Source organism: Salvelinus fontinalis, chromosome 35 (genome assembly GCF_029448725.1).
Source record: "Salvelinus fontinalis isolate EN_2023a chromosome 35, ASM2944872v1, whole genome shotgun sequence".
In the NCBI taxonomy this organism is placed as follows: domain Eukaryota; kingdom Metazoa; phylum Chordata; class Actinopteri; order Salmoniformes; family Salmonidae; genus Salvelinus; species Salvelinus fontinalis.
In genome coordinates, this window is record NC_074699.1 from 9,539,031 (window position 1) to 9,566,313 (window position 27,283).

At 44.5% G+C, this 27,283-nt stretch overlaps 1 protein-coding gene across 3 annotated transcripts in view; it reads right to left on the reverse strand.

Moving 5' to 3' along the window:
- Positions 1-27,283, reverse strand: part of LOC129834311 (MAM domain-containing glycosylphosphatidylinositol anchor protein 1) — a 427,292-nt gene that overhangs the window by 273,451 nt on the left and 126,558 nt on the right. For all 3 annotated transcript variants that reach the window (XM_055899179.1, XM_055899178.1, XM_055899180.1), the window contains exon 4: positions 13,907-14,081. In XM_055899179.1, the coding sequence (XP_055755154.1) occupies positions 13,907-14,081 (175 nt within the window). The remainder of the gene's footprint in view (positions 1-13,906; positions 14,082-27,283) is intronic.

A 27,283-nucleotide genomic window follows, 5' to 3' on the forward strand; every position in this document is an offset into this window, starting at 1 on the left:
ACCAGATTCCTTTTCCAATGGCTTCCTCGGGCTGTGACCAGGCTTTAGACACAGTTTCAGGCTTTTATTTTAAAAAATGAGCGAGTTTCAAAAGTAGTCAGGTGTCCTCTGAATATTTCCTGCGCGCGAGAGAGGGGCACCCCATTTCCCTTTTGTCTCTTAATGAATAGGTTATGGTCCGGATGAAATATTACCGATTATGTTTGTTAAAAACAACCTGAGGATTGATTATAAAAAACATTTGACATGTTTCTACGACCATTACGGATACTTTTTGGAATTTGTCGAACGGAACAGAGCTTTGATTTTCTGAACATAACGCGCAACCCAAATGGCGTTTTTTTTGGTGATAAAGGTAATATTTATCGAACAAAAATAACATTTGTTGTGTAACTGGGAGTCTCGTGAGTGCAAACATCCGAAGATTATCTAAGGTAAGCGATTCATTTTATTGCTTTTCTGACCAAGCTAATATAAGGCTAGCTGTTGTAGCATTGAAAGCTACACTCACAAAAGCTTGGATTTCTTTTGCTGTAAAGTATATTTTCAAGATCTGACATGATAGGTGGATTAACAACAAGCTAAGCTGTGTTTTGGTATATTTCACTTGTGATTGCATGATTATAAATATTTTTATAAATATTTTTTAATCTGATACTTTTGGAAATCTGATACGTTTCTCTGATACGTTTCTCTTCTTCCTTTCAGGACCGGAACGAGGCTGTAGTTTTCTCAGCATGACGCGCAACCCAAATGGCATTTTTTTGTTATAAAAGTTATATTTATCGAACAAAAATAACATATATTGTGTAACTGGGAGTCCCGTGAGTGCAAACATCCGAAGATTATCTAAGGTAAGCGATTCATTTTATTGCTTTTCTGACTTTCGTGACCATGCTAATTTGGGGCTAGCTATTGTAGCATTGAAAGGTACACTCACAAAAGCTTTGATTTCTTTCGCTGTAAAATATATTTTCAAAATCTGACATGATAGGTGGATTAACAACAAGCTAAGCTGTGTTTTGTTATATTTCACTTGTGATTGCATGATTATAAATATTTTTTGTAATATTTTTGCATTTGGCGCCCTGCAATTCTAGCGGTTGTTTAGGAAAGGGATTCGTAGCGCAGAGAAGTTAACAAGGCTGGGGGTTGTTTATTAGGCGGCTATGAAAATTCCATAGCTAAGGAAGTATTTCCCTTTTATCGGGGCCGCCTGGGTGAGAGGTACGTTCGGTCGCTAGGCAGGAAGCAGCAGCGGACAGCCTTGGCAGTTTGTTTTGTGTGTGCGTGTGACTCTTGGTGCGTGTGACGGGGCTGTTATGTTATGGGGCGAGATTGGCACCAGAGGTGGCATGCAAAAATGCTCGCCAGCTCCTGTCGGGTGCCAATTAGTGGTAGATATGTCGCTTGATTTGCCCAAACAGTTACCAAACACGATGCTCAATGGCTGCACAGTGTGTGTGGGGGGGGGGGGGGCTCTGAGAGGACAGAGTGAACGAAGAGCAATAAGGAGGGGAAGGTTATGCATACTGGGAATAGAAGAGCGAATGGAAAATGACTGCATTGTGTCTGTATGCTGTTTCTCCTTTCCGTTGACAAAACAGCGCAATCTTACACACAGACCGACTGCTGTACACATCAACTAGCTCTCACAGTGGCACGTCAGAATTAGATGTTCATTCATATTTCTTAAATGTCAAAGTTTTTTTCAAAGTGTTAAGTGGTTAACCATTCAAAATAAATGATTTCAGAGTTAATGCCTAAACTTAAGGAGAGGGATAAGGTTGGGATAGGCTGAAAAAAAATCTCAAACTCCTATCGCTGGATTCAAATGTGCAACCTTCGGGACCAGAAGCAGATACTTATGCCCATTCTCTATCCCCATCCACAACGCCCTAGCAAAACTGAAACCTACTTGTAGGTAACAGCGCTCACTGTAGCCCCTAGTGGCCGGTTTCCAAGTCATCTCCCAACATCCTCAGACATGGATGGATGTCGAATACTGACTTTTTTCAAGGTGACCTGGGTGGTAAACATACAGAGTTCAACACACAACACTACACACTCATACAATACATATATGCTACAGCCTTCCTCTCACATACAGCTGTCTTTTCAGAGCTACAATAAAACCCTATCTGAGCGGTGCTACAAGTCCCATTCAGATTCCAGGCACAAGTGACACAAGCGGTCGCTTAGGGCCCCCAGAAGCAAGGGGGCTCCAAACCCCCCACAAAAAGGAACTCAGTCAGGGTCTCAACTTCCTGTGGAGAGTAAGAATAGCAGAATACACCAGGTGCAATTTCTAAATTGTTCATCAGCAGTTTTTCTCTTTTCTCTTTTTCACTGACAGTCACTCAGTTAGCCATGTCAGCTAACAATTTCAAGATTTGCAATTAGTCTAGCCAGCTATCTAAACTTTTAGAAATCATGGCCGAATACCAACCAGGCACGTGACATTGCTTTTGTTAGTCATTCTCAATCATATACAGTACAGTGCCATCAAAGTATTCACACCCCTTGACTTTTTCCACATTTTGTTGTGTTACCAGCCTGCATTTTAAATGTATACTAAATTGAGATTTTGTGTCACTGGCCAGTCAATACCCCATAGTTTTGTGTAGGCCAGTCAAAGTAGAATTATGTTTTTAGACATTTTTGCAAATTAATAAAAAATGAAAAGCTGAAATGTCTTGAGTATTAAACCCTTTTTTTATGGCAAGCCTAAATAAGTTCAGGAGTAAACATTTGCATAATAAGTTGCATGACTGTTTTCAATAATAGTGTTTAACAATATGATTTTGAATGACTACCTCATCTCTGTACCCCACACATACAAATATCTGTAAGGTCCCTCAGTTGAGCTGTAAGAGCTGTCGCTCTCCTCATCCTCAGATGAGGTGAGGAGAGAAGGATCTTCGGACCAAAATGCGGAGTCAGGGAAATAAGCCATTTTTATTACAAATACGACGTAGACTAAACAAAACAAAACACTTTCAAAATTTACAAAAATAACAAAACGACGTACACGCAACCTGAACATAAACTTACATGGACAAACGTAAACTCACGAACAGGAACGGACATCGAAACATACAAACAGCCAAACAGCTCCAAAAGTGAATACAACGAACATAACGAAGACATCACAGGAGACAATCACCCACCAACACACAGTGATAATGCCCTACCTAAATATGACTCTTGATTAGAGGAAAATGCAAACCACCTGTCTCTAATCAAGAGCCATACCAGGCAAACCGAAACCAACATAGAAACAGGTAACATAGACTGCCCACCCAAAACACATGCCCTGACCATAAACACATAAAAACTAACATAAATAGGTCAGGACTGTTACAGTACCCCCCCCCCAAGGTGCGAACGCCGGGCGCACCAGCACAAAGTCCAGGGGGGGGTCCGGGTGGGCAGTTGACCACGGTGGTGGTTCCGGTTCAGGACGCTGTCCCCGTACCACCATAGTCACTCCCCTCTTCTTTCTACCCCTTCTAATGCCCACCCTAACACTACCTTCCCCTAAATAAACAGCTAGCACCAGGACAAGGGGCAGCACCGGGACAAGGGGTAGCACCGGGACAAGGGGCAGCACCAGAACAAGGGGCAGCACCAGGATAAGGACCATCACTGGAATAAGGGGCAGCACCGGGACAAGGGGCAGCACCGGGACAAGGGGCAGCACCGGGACAAGGGGCAGCACCGGGACAAGGGGCAGCACCGGGACAAGGGGCAGCACCGGGACAAGGGGCAGCACCGGGACAAGGGGCAACACCGGGACAAGGGGCAGATCCCGGCTGAAGGACTCTGGCAGGTCCTGTTTGGACGGCTCTGGCAGGTCCATGCTGGCTGACGGCTCTCGACGCTCATGGCAGACTGACGGCTCTCTACGCTCATGGCAGGCTGACGGCTCTTGACGCTCATGGCAGGCTGACGGCTCTCGACGCTCATGGCAGGCTGACGGCTCTCGACGCTCATGGCAGGCTGACGGCTCTCGACGCTCATGGCAGGCTGACGGCTCTCGACGCTCATGGCAGGCTGACGGCTCTCGACGCTCATGGCGCTCTGACGGCTCTGGCTGCTCATGGCTCTCTGACGGCTCTGGCTGCTCATGGCTCACTGACGGCTCTGGCTGCTCATGGCTCTCTGACGGCTCTGGCTGCTCATGGCTCTCTGACGGCTCTGGCTGCTCATGGCTCTCTGACGGCTCTGGCTGCTCATGGCTCTCTGACGGCTCTGGCTGCTCATGGCTCGCTGGCGGCTCTGGCAGATCCTGTCTGGTTGGCGGCTCTGGCAGATCCTGTCTGGTTGGCGGCTCTGGCAGATCCTGTCTGGTTGGCGGCTCTGGCAGATCCTGTCTGGCTGACGGCTCTAGCGGCTCCTGTCTGGCTGACGGCTCTAGCGGCTCCTGTCTGGCGGATGGCTCTGTAGGCTCATGGCAGACGGGCGGCTTTGCAGGCTCATGGCAGACGGGCGGCTTTGCAGGCTCATGGCAGACGGATGGCTCAGACGGCGCTGGGGAGACGGATGGCTCAGATGGCGCTGGAGAGACGGATGGCTCAGATGGCGCTGGGGAGACGGATGGCTCAGATGGCGCTGGGGAGACAGATAGCTCTGTAGGGAGGAGAAGGAGAGACAGCCTGGTGCGTGGTCTAGGCACCGGCTGCGCTGGAGAGGAGGAAACAGCAGGAGAGAGAACCCGGAGAGACAGCCTGGCACGGGGGGCTGCCACCGGAGGACTGGTACATGGAGGTGGCACCGGATATACCGGACCGTGAAGGAGGACACGTGCTCTTGAGCACCGAGCCTCCCCAACCCTACCAGGTTGAATGAACCCCGTAGCCCTGCCAGTGCGGCGAGGTGGAATAGCCCGCACTGGGCTATGCAGGCGAACCGGGGACACCACCTGTAAGGCTGGTGCCATGTACACCGGCCCGAGGAGACGTACTGGAGACCAGCTACGTTGGGCCGGCTTCATGGCACCCGGCTCGATGCCCAACCTAGCCCTCCCAGTGCGGCAAGGTGGAATAGCCCGCACTGGGCTAAGCACGCGTACTGGGGACACCGTGCGCTTTACCGCATAACACGGTGTCTTACCAGTACGACGCCTTCTACCTCCACGGTAAGCACGGGGAGTTGGCTCGGGTATCCTACCCGGCTTTACCACACTCCTCGTGTGCCCCCCCCCAAGAAATTTTTGGGTCTTACTCACGGGCTCCCAACCGCGTCGTCGCGCTGCCTCCTCATACCAGCGCTCCTGGGCTGTGGCTGCCCTCTTCTCCTCCTTAGGACGGCGATATTCCCCTGGTTGAGCCCAAGGTCCTCTACCGTCCAATATCTCCTCCCAAGTCCAGAAATCCTTATTGCTCCGTCGAGCATTCCCATACCGCTTGGTCTCTGTATTTTGGTGGGTGATTCTGTAAGAGCTGTCGCTCTCCTCATCCTCAGATGAGGTGAGGAGAGAAGGATCTTCGGACCAAAATGCGGAGTCAGGGAAATAAGCCATTTTTATTACAAATACGACGTAGACTAAACAAAACAAAACACTTTCAAAATTTACAAAAATAACAAAACGACGTACACGCAACCTGAACATAAACTTACATGGACAAACGTAAACTCACGAACAGGAACGGACATCGAAACATACAAACAGCCAAACAGCTCCAAAAGTGAATACAACGAACATAACGAAGACATCACAGGAGACAATCACCCACCAACACACAGTGATAATGCCCTACCTAAATATGACTCTTGATTAGAGGAAAATGCAAACCACCTGCCTCTAATCAAGAGCCATACCAGGCAAACCGAAACCAACATAGAAACAGGTAACATAGACTGCCCACCCAAAACACATGCCCTGACCATAAACACATAAAAACTAACATAAATAGGTCAGGACTGTTACATGAGCAGTGAACTTCAAACGCAGATTCAACACCACAGACCAGGGAGGTTTTCTAATGCCTCGCAAAGAAGGGAACCTATTGATAGATGGGTAAAAATACAAAAAGCAGACATTGAATATCTCTTTGAGCATGGTGAAGGTATTAATTACTTTGGATTGTGTTTCAATTCACCCAGTCACTACAAAGATATAGGAGTCCTTCCTAACTCAGTTGCCAGAGAGGAAGGAAACCACTCAGGGATTTCACCATGAGGCCAGTGGTGAATTTAAAACAGTTACAGTGTTTAATGGCTGGGATATGAGAACTGATCAACAACATTGTAGTTACTCCACAATACTAACCTAACAAACATAATGAAAAGAAGTAAGCCTGTAGAGAATACAATTTTTTTTTGCAATAAGGCAGTAAAATAAAACTGCAAAAAATGTGGCAGAGAAATTGACTATGTCCTGAATAAAAAGTGTTATGTATGGGGCAAATCCAGCACATCACTGAGTAGCATTGGTATGCTTGTCATCGGCAAGGAATCAGGAGGTTTTTTCTTCTAAAAAGAAAAGGAATAGAGCTAAGCACAGACATAATCCTAGAGGAAAACCTGATTCAGCAGATGCTGGGAAACAAATTCACCTTTAACCTCTTGACGCTAGGGGTCAGATTTAAAAAAACAAAATAACGTTCCCAAGGTAAACGTACTATTTCTCAGGTCCAGATCGTAGAATATGCATATAATTTACAGATTAGGATAGAAAACACTCAAGTTTCCAAAACTATCAAAATATTGTCTGTGAGTATAACAAAACTGATTCTGCAGGCAAAAACCTGAGGAAATCTAACCCGGAAGTGATTATTATTATTTGTTATCTCTGTTTCCTTGCCCGTCTTTCTTCCATTTAAAGGGGTATCAACCAGATTCCGTTTCCAATGGTTTTCTCAGGCTGTGACCAGGCTTTAGACATAGTTTCAGGCTCTTATTTTGATGAGCGAGATTTTTCAAAAGTAGTCAGGTGTCCTTTGATTAGTTCCTGCGTGCGAGAGGGGTAGCTCTCCATTTTCTTTCTCTCTTTTATTGAATAGGTTACGGTCCGGTTGAAATATTATCGATTATGTTTGTTAAAAACAACCAAAGGATTGATTATAAAAAACATTTGACATGTTTCTACGAACATTACGGAAACTTTTTGGAATTTTCGTCGAACGGAACGAGGCTGTAGTTTTCTCAACATAACGCGCAACCCAAATGGCGTTTTTTTGTTAGAAAAGTAATATTTATTGAACAAAAAGAACATTTGTGTAACTGGGAGTCTCGTGAGTGCAAACATCCGAAGATTATCAAAGGTAAGCGATTAATTTTATTGCTTTTCTGACTTTCGTGACCATGCTAATTTGGGGCTAGCTGTTCTAGCATTGATTGATACACTCACAAAAGCTTGGATTGCTTTCGCTGAAAAGCATATTTTTTAAAAAATCTGACACGATAGGTGGATTAACAACAAGCTAAGCTGTGTTTTGGTATATTTCACTTGTGATTGCATGATTATAAATATTTTTTCGTAATATTTTGCGCGCTGCAATTCAGTGGTTGTTTAGGAAAATGATCCCGCTAAAGGGATCCGTAGCGCAGGGAAGTTAAGCAGGAGTATAACCTTAAACACAAGGCGAAGTATACACTACACTATATTTGCTTACCAAGACGACATTGAATGTTCCTGAGTGGTCTAGTTACAGTTGACTTAAATTGTCTTGAAAATCTATGGCAAGACTTGAAAATAGCTGTCTAGCAATGATCAACAACTAACTTTTTTTTTAAATTGTGCAAATATTATACAATCCAGGTGTGCAAAGCTCTTAGAGACTAACCCAGAAAGACTCACAGCTGTAATTGCTGCCAAAGGTGTTGACTCAGAGGTGTGAATACTTATGTAAATGAGATGTCTGTATTTAATTTTCAATAAATGTACAACAATTTCTAAAAACATGTTTACAATCTGTCATGGGTGAGAAAAAAGTTGATTGAATGCATTTTGAATTCAGGCTGTAACACATCAAAATGTGCAATAAGTTAATGGGTATGAATACTTTCTGAAGACACTATCAAATAGCTTTAACATGGACTCATTTCTCTCCAACCCATGGCAAAATGGTTAGAATTGCAGGAAATGTGTTATAAAATTGTACAGAAAAATCCTCCACCCCATGACAAAATGTGTATAATTACAGAAAACATGATCAAACACGTCGAGGGGGGCTACTAAAATGTTTTGCCTTGTGGGTGACCCCCCTCCCCAGCCAAGTCTCGCTTGGGGCCCCCAAATGGCAAGAGCCGTCCCTGTTCCTATTCTTCAGTGTGTACAAAAACACAGCTAAGCTGGCTGTGCGAAGCTACGGTACAGTGCACCGCTATTCTATCTGACAATGGCAGAAGCCTCAGAGTGGGAGGTAAGTGCAACAAAGCTCTCATGGATTCATGGCTCCCTCATACGCTAGACCCGACCTTGCCTCAGTGTGTTTGTGTGTGTTTATTTATTGGAGGCTTTGGCCTTGGCGCAGTGGCCGTCGTTCGGGAACTCATGGGAGGCATCGACGGTGAGTTGCTTGGCTACACACACACAGGCGGAAATTGGTACACACACACACAGAAAATGGTACACACATTTTGAGGTGACAGTGTCACACACACAGGGCTGAGTTCACATGGCGGGACAATGTAATGATGCAATCAATGCTGACAAAAATTCCAGAATGTCAGCATAATCAAATAACATTCAGCTCATACACCCATACATACCCAACGAGACATGCAAGCAGCCTGTCACCTTCTCAACCCTCCTCCACTCACATTTGAACCTTGCAGCACATCCTCTGCGTTAGGCTGAGTTTGAGATTGGCATAAAAGAACAGTGTCGTTACAAAACAGAGGGAAGCTGTCGGATTCGTAACACACCTCAGGGCAAGAGTCACTGAACATTTGCCGCTTTCACAGAAGACTGGACGCGTAGTTTGCGAGTCACTTTTCAACTCAAAGGCACTTCAGAGGAAATCAGGGATATAGCTAGCCTGGTTCCAGATCTGTTTGTGCTGTCTTGCCAAGAACGGATTGCTTTCAGTTAGTGAGGTTGTGTTGTGACTGAATCACTGTGTAAAATAAATTGTTTCCCACACATTTTTATGAATGTGTTTCATAATGTCTAAGTTACATGTTGTCATGATGTCTGACTGGGACTTTTATTTATCCTGTCTCTCTCTTTGTTGACATTCTACCTCTCCCATTGGGGTCTCTTAAAGGTGCAATATGCTCTGCCATTTCCTCATTTCTAAAAATCTAAAATGACCCAATAGAATCATTGTACCATCTAAACCGCTGTATATGAAATATATTTTTCAATAACCAAACATTTTGTATTTTAAACTGAAGTACAGTATAAAACCGAAAGTAAAAAAGAAGCAGAAACAAAAGAGGGACACATAGAAATATCACAGAAAGGATTGATCTCTTATCAGACTTGCTTTCAATGAGAATGAGAGATCTCTACTGTATCTCCCATTTCTATCTGAAATCGGGCAGGTCGCACAAAGTGCGGGTATATACTTCCCATATCTCAACTCATCCGTTTTTCTTACACTCTTATATGTACCTGCCAATCCCTCTCTCATCTCCCTCCCCTTAAGCCCCCCTAGCTCCCATACTATGCTCTAATTGGCTATCATGTATCCAAACATTTCCAGCGAACAATCTGTAGAGAAAGAAAGAGATACAGAGGAGAAAATGAGACAGAAAGAGAGAAGAGAGTAGAGATAGAGTAGGGAGAGAAAGACGGGGTAAAGAGAGAAAGGGGAAAGAGACAGCCTGACAGAAAAAGGGGGAGAGAGAGGACAGACAGATGAGAAGTTTTGACAGCGATTTCTTTTTTTTACTGGTTGGTTCATGATTCAGAGACCCGAAGCCTGGCTCAGACCGAAAGGTCAGAGCTTATGTTCTCTACCTCCTCCTCTACTTTCCCTCTCTCCCTCAAACACACACATACTTGCAAGCATGGGGGGAGGTGGCACACACACACACTGAGGAGAGTGGGCAGCAATATAGGAGTGGCCACTGGACTGTGTGTGAGAGAGCATGGAATTCCTTGTGTGTGTGTGTGTGTGTGTGTGTGTGTGTGTGGGTGTGTGTGGGTGTGTGTGTGTGTGTTCGCCAGCCTAGGTGTACCCACCCACACACAGTTCTAAGAGGATCACAATGTGATTGGGTTCCTCATTCCCATTCTGTGCCACGGCCGGTGCCTCTTGCTATCGCGTGTTTGTGTGCATGCGTGTGTGCGTGCGGAGGATGAGTGACGCCAACCACTAGCGACCAGGGACAAACCGGAGTTGGTGCTCAACCCAGGCAACAGCACACATGAGAGCTAACATGCTAGCGAAGAGCTTTTCTCAGGTTACATGTAATAACACTCGCCGAGTGAGTGCCTACATATAGAGGACAAACTATGATGATCCTCCGATGCTCACTAGGTGTGAGTGGTGTGAGGGCTACAGGATTCTTTCGGATTCATTCCAGGTCACAGTGTTGACATGACAAGTTGTTTATCCTCATTTCATGCTTATAGACCTTAGTACAGTACCATAATAGGACTATATTCACCAATGCTAGAAGGCCAGTATTCATCAGCATACACCATCCCACAAGCCATAGCGTTCCCCATAGAACCACCACCCACACAGCATGACCACCTCCCCCCTTTCCCAATCCTATCCCGGGATACCCTGTCTCCAAGACCCCCTTACCTGTGCAGATCCTCCGGTGGGTCTTTGGAGAGGGCTATGCTAAGGTAGGAAGCGCTATAGGGTGTTTTAGCATGGGTCCCTGAACCAAGTCCATCCAACAGTAGAGGCAACAAGTTAAACTCCCGCCCGCCCACCGGCCCATTGTCTCGCTGGTCAGAGTGCCAAAGGTCAAGGTTCAGCCAGCCATCAACTGACATTGCATGGAAAGTCAGAGGTGAGCGGTTAATGATAATGAGGTGTCTGTCAATGAAGGTTAATTGGGACTTTGTGAACAATGATGGGGTTTGTAAACATGGACGACTGTCTACTTGACATTTTGGAGTACATTTGTGTACATTAACAAAGTGAATTTGTCCTAAAACACAGTGGAATATATTTGCTTCTAGGTGGATTTAACTACACCGGCTGGGGCATAGAGTATAAGAAACAAATTCATGATGAATAGTTTGATATTTGTATAGGTCATTTTGATTTAACCGCTAGTAGTGTTTTTGTATTATATCACTCTCAATGGACTCTCCTCCCTCAGAGCGAGTCAAGTGTAGCTTACTCCCTCCAATTTTGTGTTTATACTTCCTCTAAATGAGTATTTATCTCTCCTGCTGTTCTTCCCTTCCTCATCCAGTGGTCACCAACCAGTCGATCGCGATCTGCAAACATTAAAGATAGACTTGTGTTCCTATTTAAAAATATATTTTCAGGACAAACAAAACCTGTATGCAAATATTATATTTCCTTAATCACTTACAGTTAGTTAAATATCGGGAAAAAATACTCCATTTCACAGAATGCATTAGTTTAGGATCATGTTGATCTTGAGGCCTTCAAAAAGAAGCCAAACAAATTAAATGGTTGGTGGGAAAATGATTGACTATTCTAAGCACTGAGGTTAAAGGAGTATATGAACATTGTTTCCAGAGAAAAGTGAAATATTCTCTTTCATGTTCTATGACTGAGTATAATTTCTTTGAATTGCACTGACTTAAATTATACTTCCTGTCACTCAAACTCAAATTCTACATCCTGTGGGGTGTGGCCAATTCAATGCGAATTTCAAACTTGTGAGTTGAATGGGAGTCAATTCCAACCCTGCATGCTAGCCATGTCTCACACCCTCGCTCTCTCTTTCTGTGACTGTGTGAGCATATGTCAGTGTGTGAGTGTGTGTGAACGCACGTGTATGCTTGGTTGTTTCGGGCATTGCCAAAATCCTGAAGTATCCCTTTAACCTCGCGCTGACCTGTCACACAAACAAACATGCAACCTTACACGCACACGCACAAACTCACACATGTGCATGCAGTCATAGAAAGAGAGAGAGGGTGTAAGACATGGCTACTATGCAGGGTTGGGCTCAATTACCAAAATCCAAGTATCTCTTTAAACTCCTGTAGGTAGCACGTGAAATGATGTCAGCCAGCAGTGAGAAAAAGTATCTGGCTCATAACTTCAAAAAGATCATTGTAAACAGAAAGAGACTAAATTGGCCAGAGCTGAGAAAAGAGAGCGTGTGGATTTTCTAAGGCGGAGTAAGTGGAAACAGTTTTTAGCATTGAGGACCAAGCTCTCCTCGCTGTCTCTCTCTCTCTCTTTCTATGTGATTCTCTCACCCTCTTTTCTCCCTCCTGTCTCCGAACCCTCTACCCTCCTTTCGCTCTCTATCTCTCTCCTTCACTGACTGTGGGGACATGATATTATGGCCCATGATATCCAGCTGTCTACTGTTCCCAAAGGAGACCTGAAACCAGACATACCCCCTGGTTCACCTTGACTTTCTTCTGTCTTGGTCTGTCTCCTCTCTTTTTTTCTCTGTGCTTTCTCTTTCTCTCTGTGTCCCTCTCTTTCTCTCTCTCTCACTTCTTTACTCCGTGCCTTTCTATATCTACCATTTCTCCCTTAACTCCACCCCCCCCTCTCACTCCCACAATGCCTGGATCCCCTTTCCTCTCCCCCACCCTCTCTGCACACCATAAGACCAAGGTGTAGAAAAAAAGGGGGATAAGGGTGGCAGAAGAGGAGGAGAGGTGGAGGCTCTCCGCTGCCTGCCGGCCCTCTCGCTCACTCTAATTACTGGCTCTCTTTCTCTCCCTCACTTCCAAAGTCACCCGGCGAGCACACTGAGGTGCGGCGGGGAGAGAAAATTGAACAAGCGTCACACGTCACTACTGGTTACCCTCTGCCTCCCCTGTCAGCACCACAGCTCTCTCTGTTCACTCGCCCCGCAATTACTGCCCTCCGAGGACCAGAAGATTAAAAGACAGACCTAGCTGGCAATAGCGGTATAGGATTTTTGTGATGCTTTTTGTTGAAGGATGATGGACAAGGCAATAGTAGGGAAAACAAGATGTACAATGTCAAAGGTTAAAAAAGAATGTGTGCCTATCCTGATCCTGTGCTGTAATTGGGATGAATGGCAGGTCTGGATGGAGCACTGTATAATGTTGAAGGGATTTAGAGATATCACATCTGTGCAATGCAGTAGGGGGCACTATAGCAAGACTGGCTGAGGGCCCTGACCTGGCCCCTGACTCAGGGGGACAGTGGGTCGGCGGCAACAGGCAGCAGCACGAGGCCCCGTTCACAGGGTGGCCACGTACCACCTGGACTAACTCTCCCATCCTCTCCTTTAGATCCCGCCACTGCTAGCCTCTCCGGGAATATCCATATTTTTATCTTCTTCCTTTCTTGTCTCCCATGGCTAAAACAGTCAAAGGATATCTCCCTTTTACTCTACAAACACCCTAGTACAGTGGTGTCAAACTCATTCAATGGAGGGCCTAGTGTCTCCTGTTTAAAAAAAAATCTCTCTCTATATATATTAAGTCCTAGACAACTAGGTGAGGGGAGTTCCATACTAAGTAGTAACTTTAATTTATCAATCAAGTACAAGGGAGGAGCAATAACCCGAAGACACTCAGCCCTCCGTGAAATGAGTTTGACACGTGCCCTAGTCCCTTATGAAGTTTTCCCACCCAAAGCTAACAACTTCAATATCAAAACCTCCACCCATTTCACCATCTAAATATCTCTAACGGGTACTCCCAGAGAGCTCATTCCAATTTAGAAATTTGCCACCATTTTCCTGCCAATTTCCTTCCAAATTACAGACATCAATTCTGAGAATGACTCATTCTGGGAATGGTTTGGGGGGGGGGGGGCAGTGGAGGGATCGATCGCGGCGTTCCCTGCCGACTTACACTGCACGTCTACCCGGATGGACTTGATGGCAGCCACCCCCACCCCGTTGTCGGCCTTGCAGTAGTAGCGGCCGCCTTGCACCCGCTGGATGCCCTCGATGCGCAGCGTCTCGTTGTAGATGGACGTCTCCTGGAACTTGTCAGAGGCACTTCCCGCCGTCTTGGTCCACCGCACCTGCAGGGGGCAAGGGAGAAGGATTAAGTTGGTCAGTTAGGCTCAGAGTATAGTATACTATAGTATAGAGTGAATATATATACTATAGCCAGCCAAAAACGTTGATCTTTAACCTTTCTGTAGTGCTTCTCCCAAATTGGCAACCCTTCTTCCACTACCTTTAGGATATATTAGCGGAATAAAATAGAACCACGTGCACTTATTTATCCATGAGCAATTGGAGTTGGGTGGGAGGAATGTGGGGGCTGGGTGGAGGCAGCTGCGGGGGAGATGTGGAGTGCCTGAGAGGGAGGGGGAGCTTGCCAGGGGTGCCTCATTACGGTGTTGTTGGGTAGGAATACTTTTGTTCTTTTGGTTGTCTGTCATAGGATTTTTCCTTTTCTCTGCATACCATTTTTGATGTACTTATTTGTTTATTCATCCTATGTTTATTTTCTTATGTATAAAACAAGATCCCATCACTGTTTAATTGTATGTATTATATGCTTCACAATAAAATATCTGAAACGAGAAGCGCTTTGAAGGTATTGACATCTGGGAGACGGGGGGCAAAAGTGTAAGGCCTAGGGGCCTTTCTCCAGACAAATATAGAAATGGAGATACTACCTTCTAAATACATTTAAAAAAAATCTTGAACCTAAAAGGGTTCTTTGGATGTCCTCATAGGAGAACCCTTTTTGGTTCCAGGTATAAGAACCCGTTTGGGCTCTATGTAGAACCCTTTCCATAGAAGGCTCTACCTGGAACCAAAAAGGGTTCTGCTATGGGGACACCCGGAGAACCCTTTTGGAACCTTTTATTCTAAGAGTGTAGACACAGAGGTTATATTTAAATTGGCATACTTCACTGTCATATCCATTCTGCACTTTGTTCAGCTTGTTTACTGCTTTCATTATTTTCCCCTTGTGAAAAAGCAGCTAACTGCTTTTCATGCTAAAAACCAAGCTCTTTTGAGTAAAAAAAGACAATCAAGAGCCTATAAAAACCCGCCACCTCCATACGTTGATCTTTGCTCAACACTATCACAAAGATCAATGTCAATTAAACAAATTAATACCAATTAAAGCCTCATTAAACACGTTCATATCCACCTCTACAGGACAATTAACTTCATCCTCCTACTATCAGAGAGGTCATTCCTGATAACAGTGTGAGCTGGGATATAATAGCATAGCACTAGACTGAGGAACAGGGGATGTGTAGGCTGTAGCGTCCCAAATGGCAACCTATTCCCTATTTAGTGCATGACTTTTGACCAGAGCCCTATGGAATACCATTTGGGCCCTGGTCAATAGTGCACTAAACAGGGCATAGGGTGCCATTTGGGATGTGTAATTTACAACACACATTTGGGATTATAGGATTAGCTGGGCGCTTTTAAACACTCCTCGTTGCTTATTCAGGTTTGTTTGTCTGCGCATATGGAGACAGCTGTTTCTCATTGATCGGACAAGGAGGGGAAGGTGAGGAATTAGGTGTGGGGCCCTGTTGTCAATAATTACTGACTCAATGGTTGGTGTATGTGTGTGTACTGTCGAAGGCTAGTGACTGAGTGCGTGCGTGTGGCTGTGCTCTTTATACCTGATGAACCAATGATCAAGACGAGTCGATCTGTCTACCATGGTACGATGGTGTAACCTTGACCTGGTTGACTAAATACAATTATAATGCACTCCTGGTCAACAGGAGGGCCATTTGGGTTACAGCCATCAATTTGACCCTAGACTGTAGAGATGGCTCTGGAGGAGATGGCTGCCGTTTTACGTGCTCCTAACCAATTGTGCTATTGTCTGTTTTTTCACGTTATCTGAATCTGCCACTGTCTCTTATGACCGAAAAGAGCTTCTGGATATCAGGACAGCGATTACTCACCTCGTATTGGACAAAGATTTTTAATTTAACGAGTCAGACGCAAAGGATTTACTTCAGACACCCGACAAGGCCCATATCCCCGTCATTTACATAAAGAAGAGACGGAGACGTAGTTCGGGGTGCCTAGTAAGAATCCGACGGCGAGTGGGTAATACCCCTCTACCGTCAGTCCAATTAGCCAACGTGCAATCATTGGATAACAAAATGGATGAGCTCTGATCAAGACTATCCTTCCAACGAGACATTAACTTCTCTAGGATAGGGGGCAGCATTTTCACGTTTCGATGAAAAGCGTGCCCATAGTAAACTGCCTCCTACTCAGTCCCAGATGCTAATATTAGCATATATATGCATATAGTTTCTAAAACTGTTTGAATCATGTCTGTGACTATAACAGAACTTATTTGTCAGGCAAAACCCAGAGGACAAACCAATCAGATTTTTTTTTTTTTGAGGTCACTCTCTTTTCAATGAGTTTTCATTGGGAATCCAGATTTCTAAGGGACCTTCCTGCAGTTCCTATCACTTCCACTGGATGTGTCTTTAGTCTTTAGAAATTGGTTGAGGTTTTTCCTTTGAGAAATGAAGAAGTAGCCATGTTCAGAATGAGGCTCCAGTGAAGTGTACTGTTTGTTAGAGGCGATTGACCAGAAAGCACGCTACACATTGTTTTCCTCCGGTATTGAACACAGATCATCCCGTCTTCAATATTATCGCTTATTTACGTAAAAAAAATACCTAAAGTTGTATTACAAAAGTAGTTTGACATGTTTTGACAAAGCTTACAGGTAACTTTTGAGCTATTTTGTAGCCACGTTGTGCAAGTTGGAACCGGTGTTTTTCTGGATCAAACGCACCAAATAAATGGACATTTTGGATATATATCGACAGAATTAATCGAACAAAAGAACCATTTGTGATGTTTATGGGACATATTGGAGTGCCAACAGAAGAAGCTCGTCAAAGGTAAGGCATGAATTATATCTTTATTTCTGCGTTTTGTGTCGCGCCGGGAGGGTTGAAATATGATGGTCTGTGATTGTTAGCTGGGGTGCTATCCTCAGATAATAGCATTGTTTGCTTTCGCCGTAAAGCATTTTTGAAATCTGACACGTTGGCTGGATTCACAACAAGGGTAGCTTTAATTTGGTATATTGAATGTGTGATTTCATGAAAGCAACATTTGTACAGTAATTTATTTGAATTGACGCTCTGCATTTTCACTGGATGTTGGCCAGGTGGGACGCTACCGTCCCACATATCCCAGAGAGGTTAACAGCTGAACGACATGGATAATCAAATTGTATTAGTCACATGGCCGAATACAACAGGTGTAGACCTTACAGTGAAATGCTTACTTACAAGCCCCTAACCAACAATGCTGTTTAAAAGTAGTAGTTAAAGAGCAGCAGTAAAAAAAACAATAGCGAGATTAAATACGGGGGTACCGGTATAAAGTCAATGAGCGGGGGCACCGGTTAGTCGAGGTAATAGGTACATGTAGGTAGAGTTAATAAAGTGACTATGCGTAGATAATAACAGAGTAGCGGCGTAAAAGAGGGGGGAGGGTGCAATGCAAATAGTCTGGATGGGCATTTGATTAGATGTTCAGGAGTCTGATGAATTGGGGGTAGAAGCTGTTTAGAAGCCTCTTTGACCTAGACTTGGTGCTCCGGTACCGCTTGCCATGTAGCAGAGAGAACAGTCGGTAGTAGAGAGAACAGTCTATGACTAGGGTGGCTGGAGTCTTTGACCATTTTTAGGGCCTTCCTCTGACATTGCCTGATATATATGGCAGGAAGCTTGATGGCAGGAAGCCCCAGTGAGGTACTGGGCTGTACACACTACCCTCTATAGTGCCTTGCAGGGGGAGGCCGAGCAGTTGCCATACCAGGCGGTGATGAAACTAGTCAAGATGCTCTCGATGGTGCACCTGTAGAACCTTTTGAGGATCTGAGGACCCATGTCAAATCTTTTCAGTCTCCTGAGGGGGAATAGGTTTTGTCGCGCCCTTTTCACGACTGTCTTGGTGTGCTAGGACCATGTTAGTTTGTTGGTGATGTGGACACCAAGGAACTTGAAACTCTCAACCTGGCGGGGTTTTCGGTCCATGTGCAAGATAGAACAGCTGCCTCCGGTAAGACAAGGAGTGGAGGTCTGTGTCTATTTGTAAATAACAGCTGGTGCACGAAATCAAATATTAAGTGTGTCTTGAAGTTTTGCTCGCCTGAAGTAGAGTATCTAATGATTAGCTGTAGACGACACTATACACCTAGAGAGTTTATCTATATTTTTTGTAGTTGTCTATTTTTCACCACAAAACGATGCTAGCACTAAGAAGGCACTAAATGAGCTGTATAAGGCCATAAGCAAACAAGAAAATGCTTATTCAGAGGTGGCGCTCCTAGTGGCCGCGGAATTTAATGCAGGGAAACTTAAATCCATTTTCCAAATTTCTACCAGCATGTTAAATGTGCAACCAGAGGAAAAAAACTCTATACCACCTTTACTCCACACACAGAGACGTGTAAAAAGCTCTCCCCCTCACTCCATTTGGCAAATCTGACTATAAATCTACCCTCCTGATTCCTGCTTACAAGCAAAAACTAAAGCAGGAAGTACCAGTGACTCGCTCCATAAGGAAGTGGTCAGACGACTCAGATGCTAATCTACAGGACTGTTTTGCTAGCACAGACTGGAATACATTCCAGGATTCTTCCGATAGCATTGAGGAGGACACCACATCAGTCACTGGCTTCATCAATAAGTGCATCGATGACGTCGTTTTCACAGTGACCGTACTTACATACCCAACCAAAAGCCATGGATTACAGGCAACATCCCCACTGAACTAAACGGTAGAGCTGCCGCTTTCAAAGAGCGGGACTCTAACCCGGACGGTTATAAGAAATCCCGCTAAACCTTCAAACAGGCAAAGCGTCAATACAGGACTAAGATTAAGTCGTACTACACCGGCTCCGATGCTCGTCAGATGTGGCAGGGCTTGCAAACTAGTACGTACTAGAAAGGGAAGCACAGCCGTCTGCCCAGTGACACAAGCCTACCAGACGAGCTAAATAACTTCTATGCTCGCTTCGAGGCAAGCAACACTTAAGCATGCACGAGAGCATCATGCTCTTTATAGCCGATGTGAGTAAGACCTTTAAACAGGTCAACATTCACAGACGGATTACCAGGACGTGTACTCAAAGTATGCGCTGACCAACTGGCAAGTGTCTTCATTGACATTTTCAACCTGTCCCTGACCGAGTATGTAATACCAACATGTTTCAAGCAGACAACCATAGTCCTTGTGCCCAAGAACACTAAGGTAACCTGCCTAAATGACTACAGACCCGTCGCACTCACGTCTGTAGCCATGAAGTGTTTTGAAAGGCTGGTCATGGCTCACATCACCATCATTATCACAGAAATCCTAGCACCACTCCAATTTGCATACCGCCCCAACAGATCCACAGATGATGCAATCTCTATTGCACACCACACTGCCCTTTCCCACCTGGACAAAATAAACACCTATGTGAGAATGCTATTCATTGACTACAGCTCAGCGTTCAAAGATCATCAATAAGCTAAAGACCCTGGGACTAAACACCTCCATCTGCAACTGGATCCTGAACTTCCTGACGGGCCACCCCTAGGTGGTAAGGGTAGGTAACAACACATCTGCCAAGCTGATGCTCAACACAGTGGCCCCTCAGGGGTGCGTGCTCAGTCTCCTCCTGTCCTCCTTGTTCACTCATGACTGCATGGCCAAGCATGACTCCAACACCATCAATAAGTTTGCCAAAGACACAATAGTGGGAGGCCTGATCACCGACTACAATGAGACAGCCTATAGGGAGGAGGTCAGAGACCTGACCGTGTGGTGCCAGGATAGCAACCTCTGCCTCAACGTTATCAAGACAAAGAAGATGATTGTGGACTAAAGAAAAAGGAGGACCGAGCACGCCCCCATTCTCATCGACCGTGCTGTAGTGGAGCAGGTTGACAGCTTCAAGTTCCTTGGTGTCCACATCACCAACAAACTATTATGGTCCAAACACACCTATTGCCCCTCAAGAGACTGACAAGATTTTGCATGGGTCCTCAGATCTTAAAAAAAATCTACAGCTGCACCATCGCGAGCATCCTGACTGGTTACATCACCGCCTGGTATGGCAACTGCTCGGCCTCCGACCGCTAGGCACTACAGAGTGCTAATGGCCCAGTACATCACTGGGGCCAAGTTTCCTGCCATCCAGGACCTCTATACCAGGCTATACCAGTGTCAGAGGAAGGCCCTAAAAATTGCCAAAGACTCAAGCCACCCTAGTCATAGACTGTTCTCTTTGCTACAGCACGGCAAGCGGTACCGGATCGCCAAGTCTAGGTCCGAAAGGCTCCTTAACAGCTTCTACCCCCAAGCCATAACACTTCTGAACAGCTAATCAAATGGCTACCCGGACTATTTGCATTGTCCCCACCCCCATATATATGCTGCCGCTACTCTCTGTTTATTATCCATGCATAGTCACTTTACTTCTACCTACATATTACCTCAACTAACCGGTGACCCCGCAGTAGCCTCGCAACTGTTATTTTATTGTTGCTCCATAATTTTGGGGTATTTTTGACATTTTACTTCAGTTAATTTTAGTAAATGCTTTCTTAACTCTTTTTTTCTTAACCTTATTGTTGGTTAAGGGCTTGTAAGTAATAATTTCACTGTAAGGTCTACACCTGTTGTATTCGGCACGTGACAATTAACATTTGATTTGAATGTTATCCAGCACCTTGGTGTCAGATGTCAAAGATGTAAATAGGTGTTGTTATTGCGTTGACGCTGATCTTGGGTCAGTTCCGCATTTTACCCACTAATGTTCAGGTTGGGGGTGGGAAGCTGATCCTAGATTTGTACATAGGGGAAACTTCACCCCTGTGTGAAATGATAAAGCTTAGGTGAGTGAGTGAAAGAGAGAACACGGTTAGCAGAGTGCAGTTGAAACTGGGGATGGACGGGCATGCTGGATGTGGGAGAGAAAGCGAGAGAAAAAAAGGAGCAGAGAAACACATTGGAAGTTGAAGAGAGAGAGAGAGAAAGAGAGAAAAGGAGGAATTGGAAGAGTGAGGAGAAAGAGAAATACACTGGAAGTAGATAAACGCCAGAGCAGAGCAGCAGTCTTTCTCTCTCTGACATGAGTCATGGAAAATCATCACCCTCTTTCTCCTCACCAGCTTTTCTTTTTCCAGAGTTCCCTGTGGAGGAGCTATGGCACACCAGCGTGCAGTATCTTCCTCTATTCCCTTCATTTATTGCCAGAGTAGAGAGATGCAACGAGTATCGCAGTTTAACAGAAAGTGTATTTTCATCACAGACCCCCCCCCCCGCTTTCCTGTGAATTATTTGAAGAACTCAAGTAAGGAATGAATGGAACTCAGTTCATTCACCAAATATGTTTTTAAATGTTCTTAGGGGTACTGCATACATAAGAGACAATAAGCCCTAGAGAACGTAAGACTGCAAGGTTGGATTCAACAGGGGAATCGGGAAACTGGGGTTCGGATGTGAACGTGATTCAATGGTACTAGTGTCTTGAGGGAGTGTTCTTCACATATTAATAGTACTTTATTAGTCCATCAAATATGGAACTCCTTATTCTGCTGCTCTGCTCCCAATGCCCTCAGTGCTACAGAGCGCTGCACAGCAGGTCTTGAGACAGGAGTCACTTCAATTAAACTCTTCATGCCTATCGCCCATTTTTAGACTTTTCCATTGGTCCTAAAGGGAAAATTCTCACACAAAACACTTAGACTGAAGGTATGTGTCCAATCAGTCAAACCTCTTGGCCAATAACACAATATGGATATGTGGGAACGGCTTTCAGGACACAAACAAAGCCTAGTCCAAGATTTAAAAGCTATTTCAATGGAAATTCTCCATTAAGCTTGTCTAGGAAACCAGCCTGTGGAGCCCCACGATTCTAAACTCAAACCGAAAATAACATTTCTCGGAATACAATATAGACTTATTTTGGGTTCTACATGTCAACTATTGTCTGTTTAGTTTATTTAATCCATTAGTTTAAGGCAGCTCTATCAATCGTAGCGGCCATTAAGTCCCTGAAAGGCACCTAGCAATAGCATAGTGCCCTGTACTTGTAGGCTCGGATTCCCAGACACAGATTAAGCCTAGTCCTGGATTTAAAAGCATGCTCAATTGACAATGTCCTTTGAAAGTGCTTTTTAGTCCAGGGTTACGCTTAATCTGTGTCTTCCACTATTAAGTTTTGCAGTACTACAAAGCCTTTCAACTGCTCCATCCAAATATCTATCCCTCTGCCATGGTGCACACATAGATAATGCTACCGTTACCGCTATCCGAACCCCCTCTCCCGCTATCCGAGACCCCTCGACTGCATAATGCCGGTTTATCTATGGATAAGATTGGTTAAACTGTATTGACCCGCCGAGTGCAGGTGCTCATTATGCATGTTTGTTGTGGATCATTGCCGCAGCGCCGAGGCAGAGGACAAACACAGAGGAAAAACAAGTTGCGCTTCAATCCGTGTGACAGAAAAATAAAGGGGGGTGGAGAATGAGGGGGAAAGGGAGTGGAGAGAAGGAGACTTCTTTGGGGGTGTTTGGAGGGAAAGAGTGGGAGTGGTGAGATATGGATGGATAGTGAGTGATGAAGAGATACCTGGGAGAGGCGAGGAAGGTTAACATCTGTCAACAACTGGCAGACAACACGTCGGTGTCCTGGGTTAAGTGTTTGACATGTCCCGCACACAAGCTCGCAGACTTTTTCACACACAGGCAGACACACACGCACACTCCAGTTCTCAGGTTAAGTGTTTGAAATGGTTTCCCGCAGAGTCCCATCCAACTCCCGTGAATGGATTTGACACCAACCCCTGGTCTGTACATTACACAGACCCGGCCTAAAACAATACTGAGCCTTAGGGCTCGATTAAATTTGGAATCGCCAAAGTTCAGCGCTATAGCGTGCTTGACATTTAAAGGCAGTTTCCGATTGAGCATTGCCTTTAAAATTCAATTGCACTATAGCACTGAACTTGGCTGATACGGATTGATTCAAGCCCTTAGCCTATCTATCAACAATTGTATTGGGTTTAAGGCTTCTCACTTGTTACTGTTAATGTACAGTATGCAACTAAATTGTTACCACTATAGTACACACTGACATTTTGGGCTGGTTTACCGGATACTAAACCATGTCCTGGACTAAAAAGCATGTTCAACAGAGAAAGTCTAGTTCAGTGCTAGGCTTAATATGTTTACTTTTTTTAAGGCAGCCTACTTGATACCGTCCATTTAATTGTGCTTCAATGAATGTTCACTATTGATAAGATTAACTTGTGTAATGTGGTCGGGAAAGAAGCTAAACTACAAGCTTAAAAAAATTACAAAATGGCTGGGGTATAGTGTCAAGTGAAGTCCCCCTAATACGATTCTTCACTGGATTTGTTCTCGAACTCAATTGACAGTGTGAACACACTGAGCTCCGCCTCAGTGCGCCACTCCATTATGCTCTTTCAAAATGGGCCGATCATAATCCGTCTATTGTTGGAAGAGTATTTGGAGTGACTAATTGGCACGGCACAATCCCACACACGTTGCTGTGTGACTAAAGAACGAGGAATGGGAGAGAGGGAGGGAAGGAGGGAGGAGAAAATACACGGATCTCGAAAAAATGCCCGGGAGAGAGATCTCTGACGAAGCAGGGTTTTTCAAACGCTTGCTCATAAAAATAATAAAACGCTGCTGAGCTTAAAATAAACTTACTCTGGCAATAACCATTTTCATTACTCTCCCTCACTGGGATAGAGAGGAGGCAAAGGATCACTTGGAGATTAAACACGGAGAACAATGGGCATTAAGTAATAAACGTCGTCTCCAGGATCGTCGACTTGAATTGTGTCACTTAGCTGGAAGTGGCAGTTATGGGATGGTGTGAAAAATAGAGGAGAGAGAGAGGAGAAGGGGAAGCAAAGGGAAAGAGTTATGTATTCCCAGTCAGATAAAGGAATGACAGACAAGGCATCACAGCAATATATCGGATCAATACATCTGGTCGATACATGCTGGCTCATTGACATCCTATACCCTCCGTTAACCAAGGTCCTTCGAGACTCCCTTACACATATCAAACTTCCACTAGAATGGTGCAGTTAACACAACAGCGGTTAAAGTAATAGTCCATGTGATTTATCATGGGCTCCTAAGCTCAAAAGATGAGGAAGAAATACTTCTTCATCTTATACCAGATTTGTTTCCTGCTTGGACGTTGACCAGGCAAAACTGTCAGTTTTAGTCAGTCCATCCACAAACGTAATGAAAAGAGTATATCTGAACATACACACACAACTGTCCTTTGCTTCCCTTTTACTTCGACTTACTGTACATACAACAATGACAAACTACTTAAAGATGACATGATGCCACGACGGTACAAAGATTTGCTTTGCATAAGATGACTCACAACACTAGGGGGCTACAGAATATGTCCAAGTCAATAAACGTATGTCCGTTTCAACTGTTTCAATAGATTGTCGCTGTTAGACGTGATGGGTTGTAGCGGCGAGCGAAGGGATTTAGTTCAAGCGCGGCGGAATTGGGAAACGAGACCCGAATGGGTGATGCCAGGCCTGACTGTTGATCTGTGGCCAGAAAGCTGAGAGAACAGTATATGAACCGGCCAAGAAATGGAGAGATGGAAGGAGGGGTGGAAACGGGAGATGATGATGGGAGTGGGGTGATTGGGTGCATGGGGTATACAGTTACCTTAGCATGCTGGGAAGTGTGGGTCTGTCATGTACAGTATCAAAAGAATTGTCTGAAAGGCCTTTTGTCTCTGTCTGGTCCGTCCGTCCATCTGACTGTGTACTTTTTTCTGTCCGTCTGTCTGCCTGCTGCCCATCTGTTTGCCTGCCTGCCTTTCTGTCAATCTGTCTGCCTGCATGTCTGTCTATCTGCCAGTGTGCCCATCTGTCTGCCCATCTTTCTGACTGATAGTTATATTATATTCTACTCTATTCTGACAGTCTCAACACACGTGTCATGTCAATCTCCCAGTCTTCAAAACATAGTATATGTGTAACATTGGGGTGAAACAGGTTTCCGAATTAAATGAAGTGATTAACAACTTCATAGCCCATTTCAAAGCTCTTTAGTGCCAGCAGTTGATTGGTGATGAGGGACTTCCTCAATCTAGCATCTGTCATTTGCTATTTAATACATGACTTCGATTCCCCTCAAAACTACTTCTCTTACTTCTCTCAAAACAGTACATAACAATTCTGTATTCATCGCTGAATACACATCTTTTGAACACAGCATTAATAAGTGAATGCCTACGAAAGGTTCATAGTCAAGCATCAAAGCTTTGTGGAGACATATTTCAACATTAAAGCATTTTGGGATAATTGTATAGGATAAGAAGAGCTGGCTGGTGAAGGCTCTACTGAATAATAATTGGGGTGACTCTTGAAATATGTTTCGTGTGTGTGTGTGTGCAAGTGTGTGTGGTGTGCACACATGCACATTTGTGTGTAGTTGTCTATGTATCCCTACATTGCTGGGCACAGGCTGTTATTTTGGATCATACTGTGCGCCGCTCTTGTGGGAAGGCCAACTGATTGCCCAGTTACCAGGGTAGCAGACCAACCAGCTCTCACAGTCTCACGTCAGAATTAGACGTTCATCCATGTCTCTCAAACATCAAATTTCAAAGTCGTTCCAAATGTCACGTTTCTAAGTGTTTAAGGTTAAGTTTAGAGTTGAGGTTTGGCATAGGCTTAAAACAAACACATCCAAAACAACTTTCTAACTTACAACCTTTGGAATCAGAGACAGTTGCTTATGCCCATCTGCCAGCCCTATCCACAGCACCCTAGCAAAATGTAAACCTACTTAAAGGTAACAGCACTCACTGTTGACCCTAATGGCCGCTTTCAATGTCATCCTGGACGTCGAACACTGACTTGTATCACGGGTGACCTGGCTGAGCAGAGATCAGGGAAAGAAAAGATATACAAGTCTTGATGAACACACTGCTCTTTCATTTTTCTCCTTCTGCCTGTTTACTCTTTCACTTTCTTTCTCTCTGTCTGTTTTCTCTCTATATATCAATAATAGAGGCTATACTTATTAATAGTGTACTTTAAACTTTTGTAGAAAGAGTTAATTTAAGAGAAACGTTTCAGACAATACATTATACTTATACTGTATGTTGGCCAATCTAAAAACTTACATTTTGGATCGTTGCTTGTCGCTGGGAAGTTACCTTTTCGTTGCTGTCTTGTTTCCGATTACATTCCTGTCATTATTTCTAATTGTGTATCTTATCTTTAACTCTGCATCTTTAACTCTGCAAAGGACCCATAAGTAAGCATGTGACAAATACAATTTGACACACTCCCCCTTTGCGCACACATTTTTTCTCTCGCGTGTTTGAGATACGACTGCTGTCTTTACTGTATCCTTACGTCCTCGCCGTTGTCTAGTCATTTGAACTCTGACATGTGACCCGACAGCATGTCCAGCTCTATATCTCTCTCAGCAACATTTGTCTACCTCGATCCACGTCAACACGTCTCAGGTTCAGAGCACAGCAAAACATCTATGCCAATTAACACGCTGGACATTTAGTTAAGATAAGTCACATTTTCTCAGATTCTCAATCCTAGATCAACCCTGATCTACTGAAATTCACTGAACACATTCTGTACACATCCGGCTAACTGAGCGGTGTTAAAATGCCAAACACAGACTGCCAAAATCAGCTGAAAGTGAAACCCTCTGGCACAGAAAGAGATAAAAGTTTGAGAGCAATTAAATATTCATATTAAGTATACCATAAGATTTTGGAAGCGGGAGTGCACGGGAAAACACATACACTGAACAAAAATATAAATGCAACGTGTTGGTCCGTAAAAATTCCAAAACTGTTCCATATGTACAAAAAGCTTATTTCTTTCAAATTGTCTGCACAAATTTGTTTACATCCCTGTTAGTGAGCATTTCTCCTTTGCCAGGACAATCCATCCACCTGACAGGTATGGCATATCAAGAAGCTGATTAAACAACATGATCATTACATAAGTGCACCTTGTGCTGGGGACAATAAAAGGCCACTTTCAAATGTGCAGTTTTGTCACACAACGACACAGATGTCTCAAGTGTTGAGGGTGCGTGCAATTGGCATGCTGACTGCAGGAATGTCCACCAGAGCCATTGCCAGAGAATTGAATGTCAATTTCGGTACGTCCAACCGGCCTCACCACCACGTGTAACCGTGGTGATGG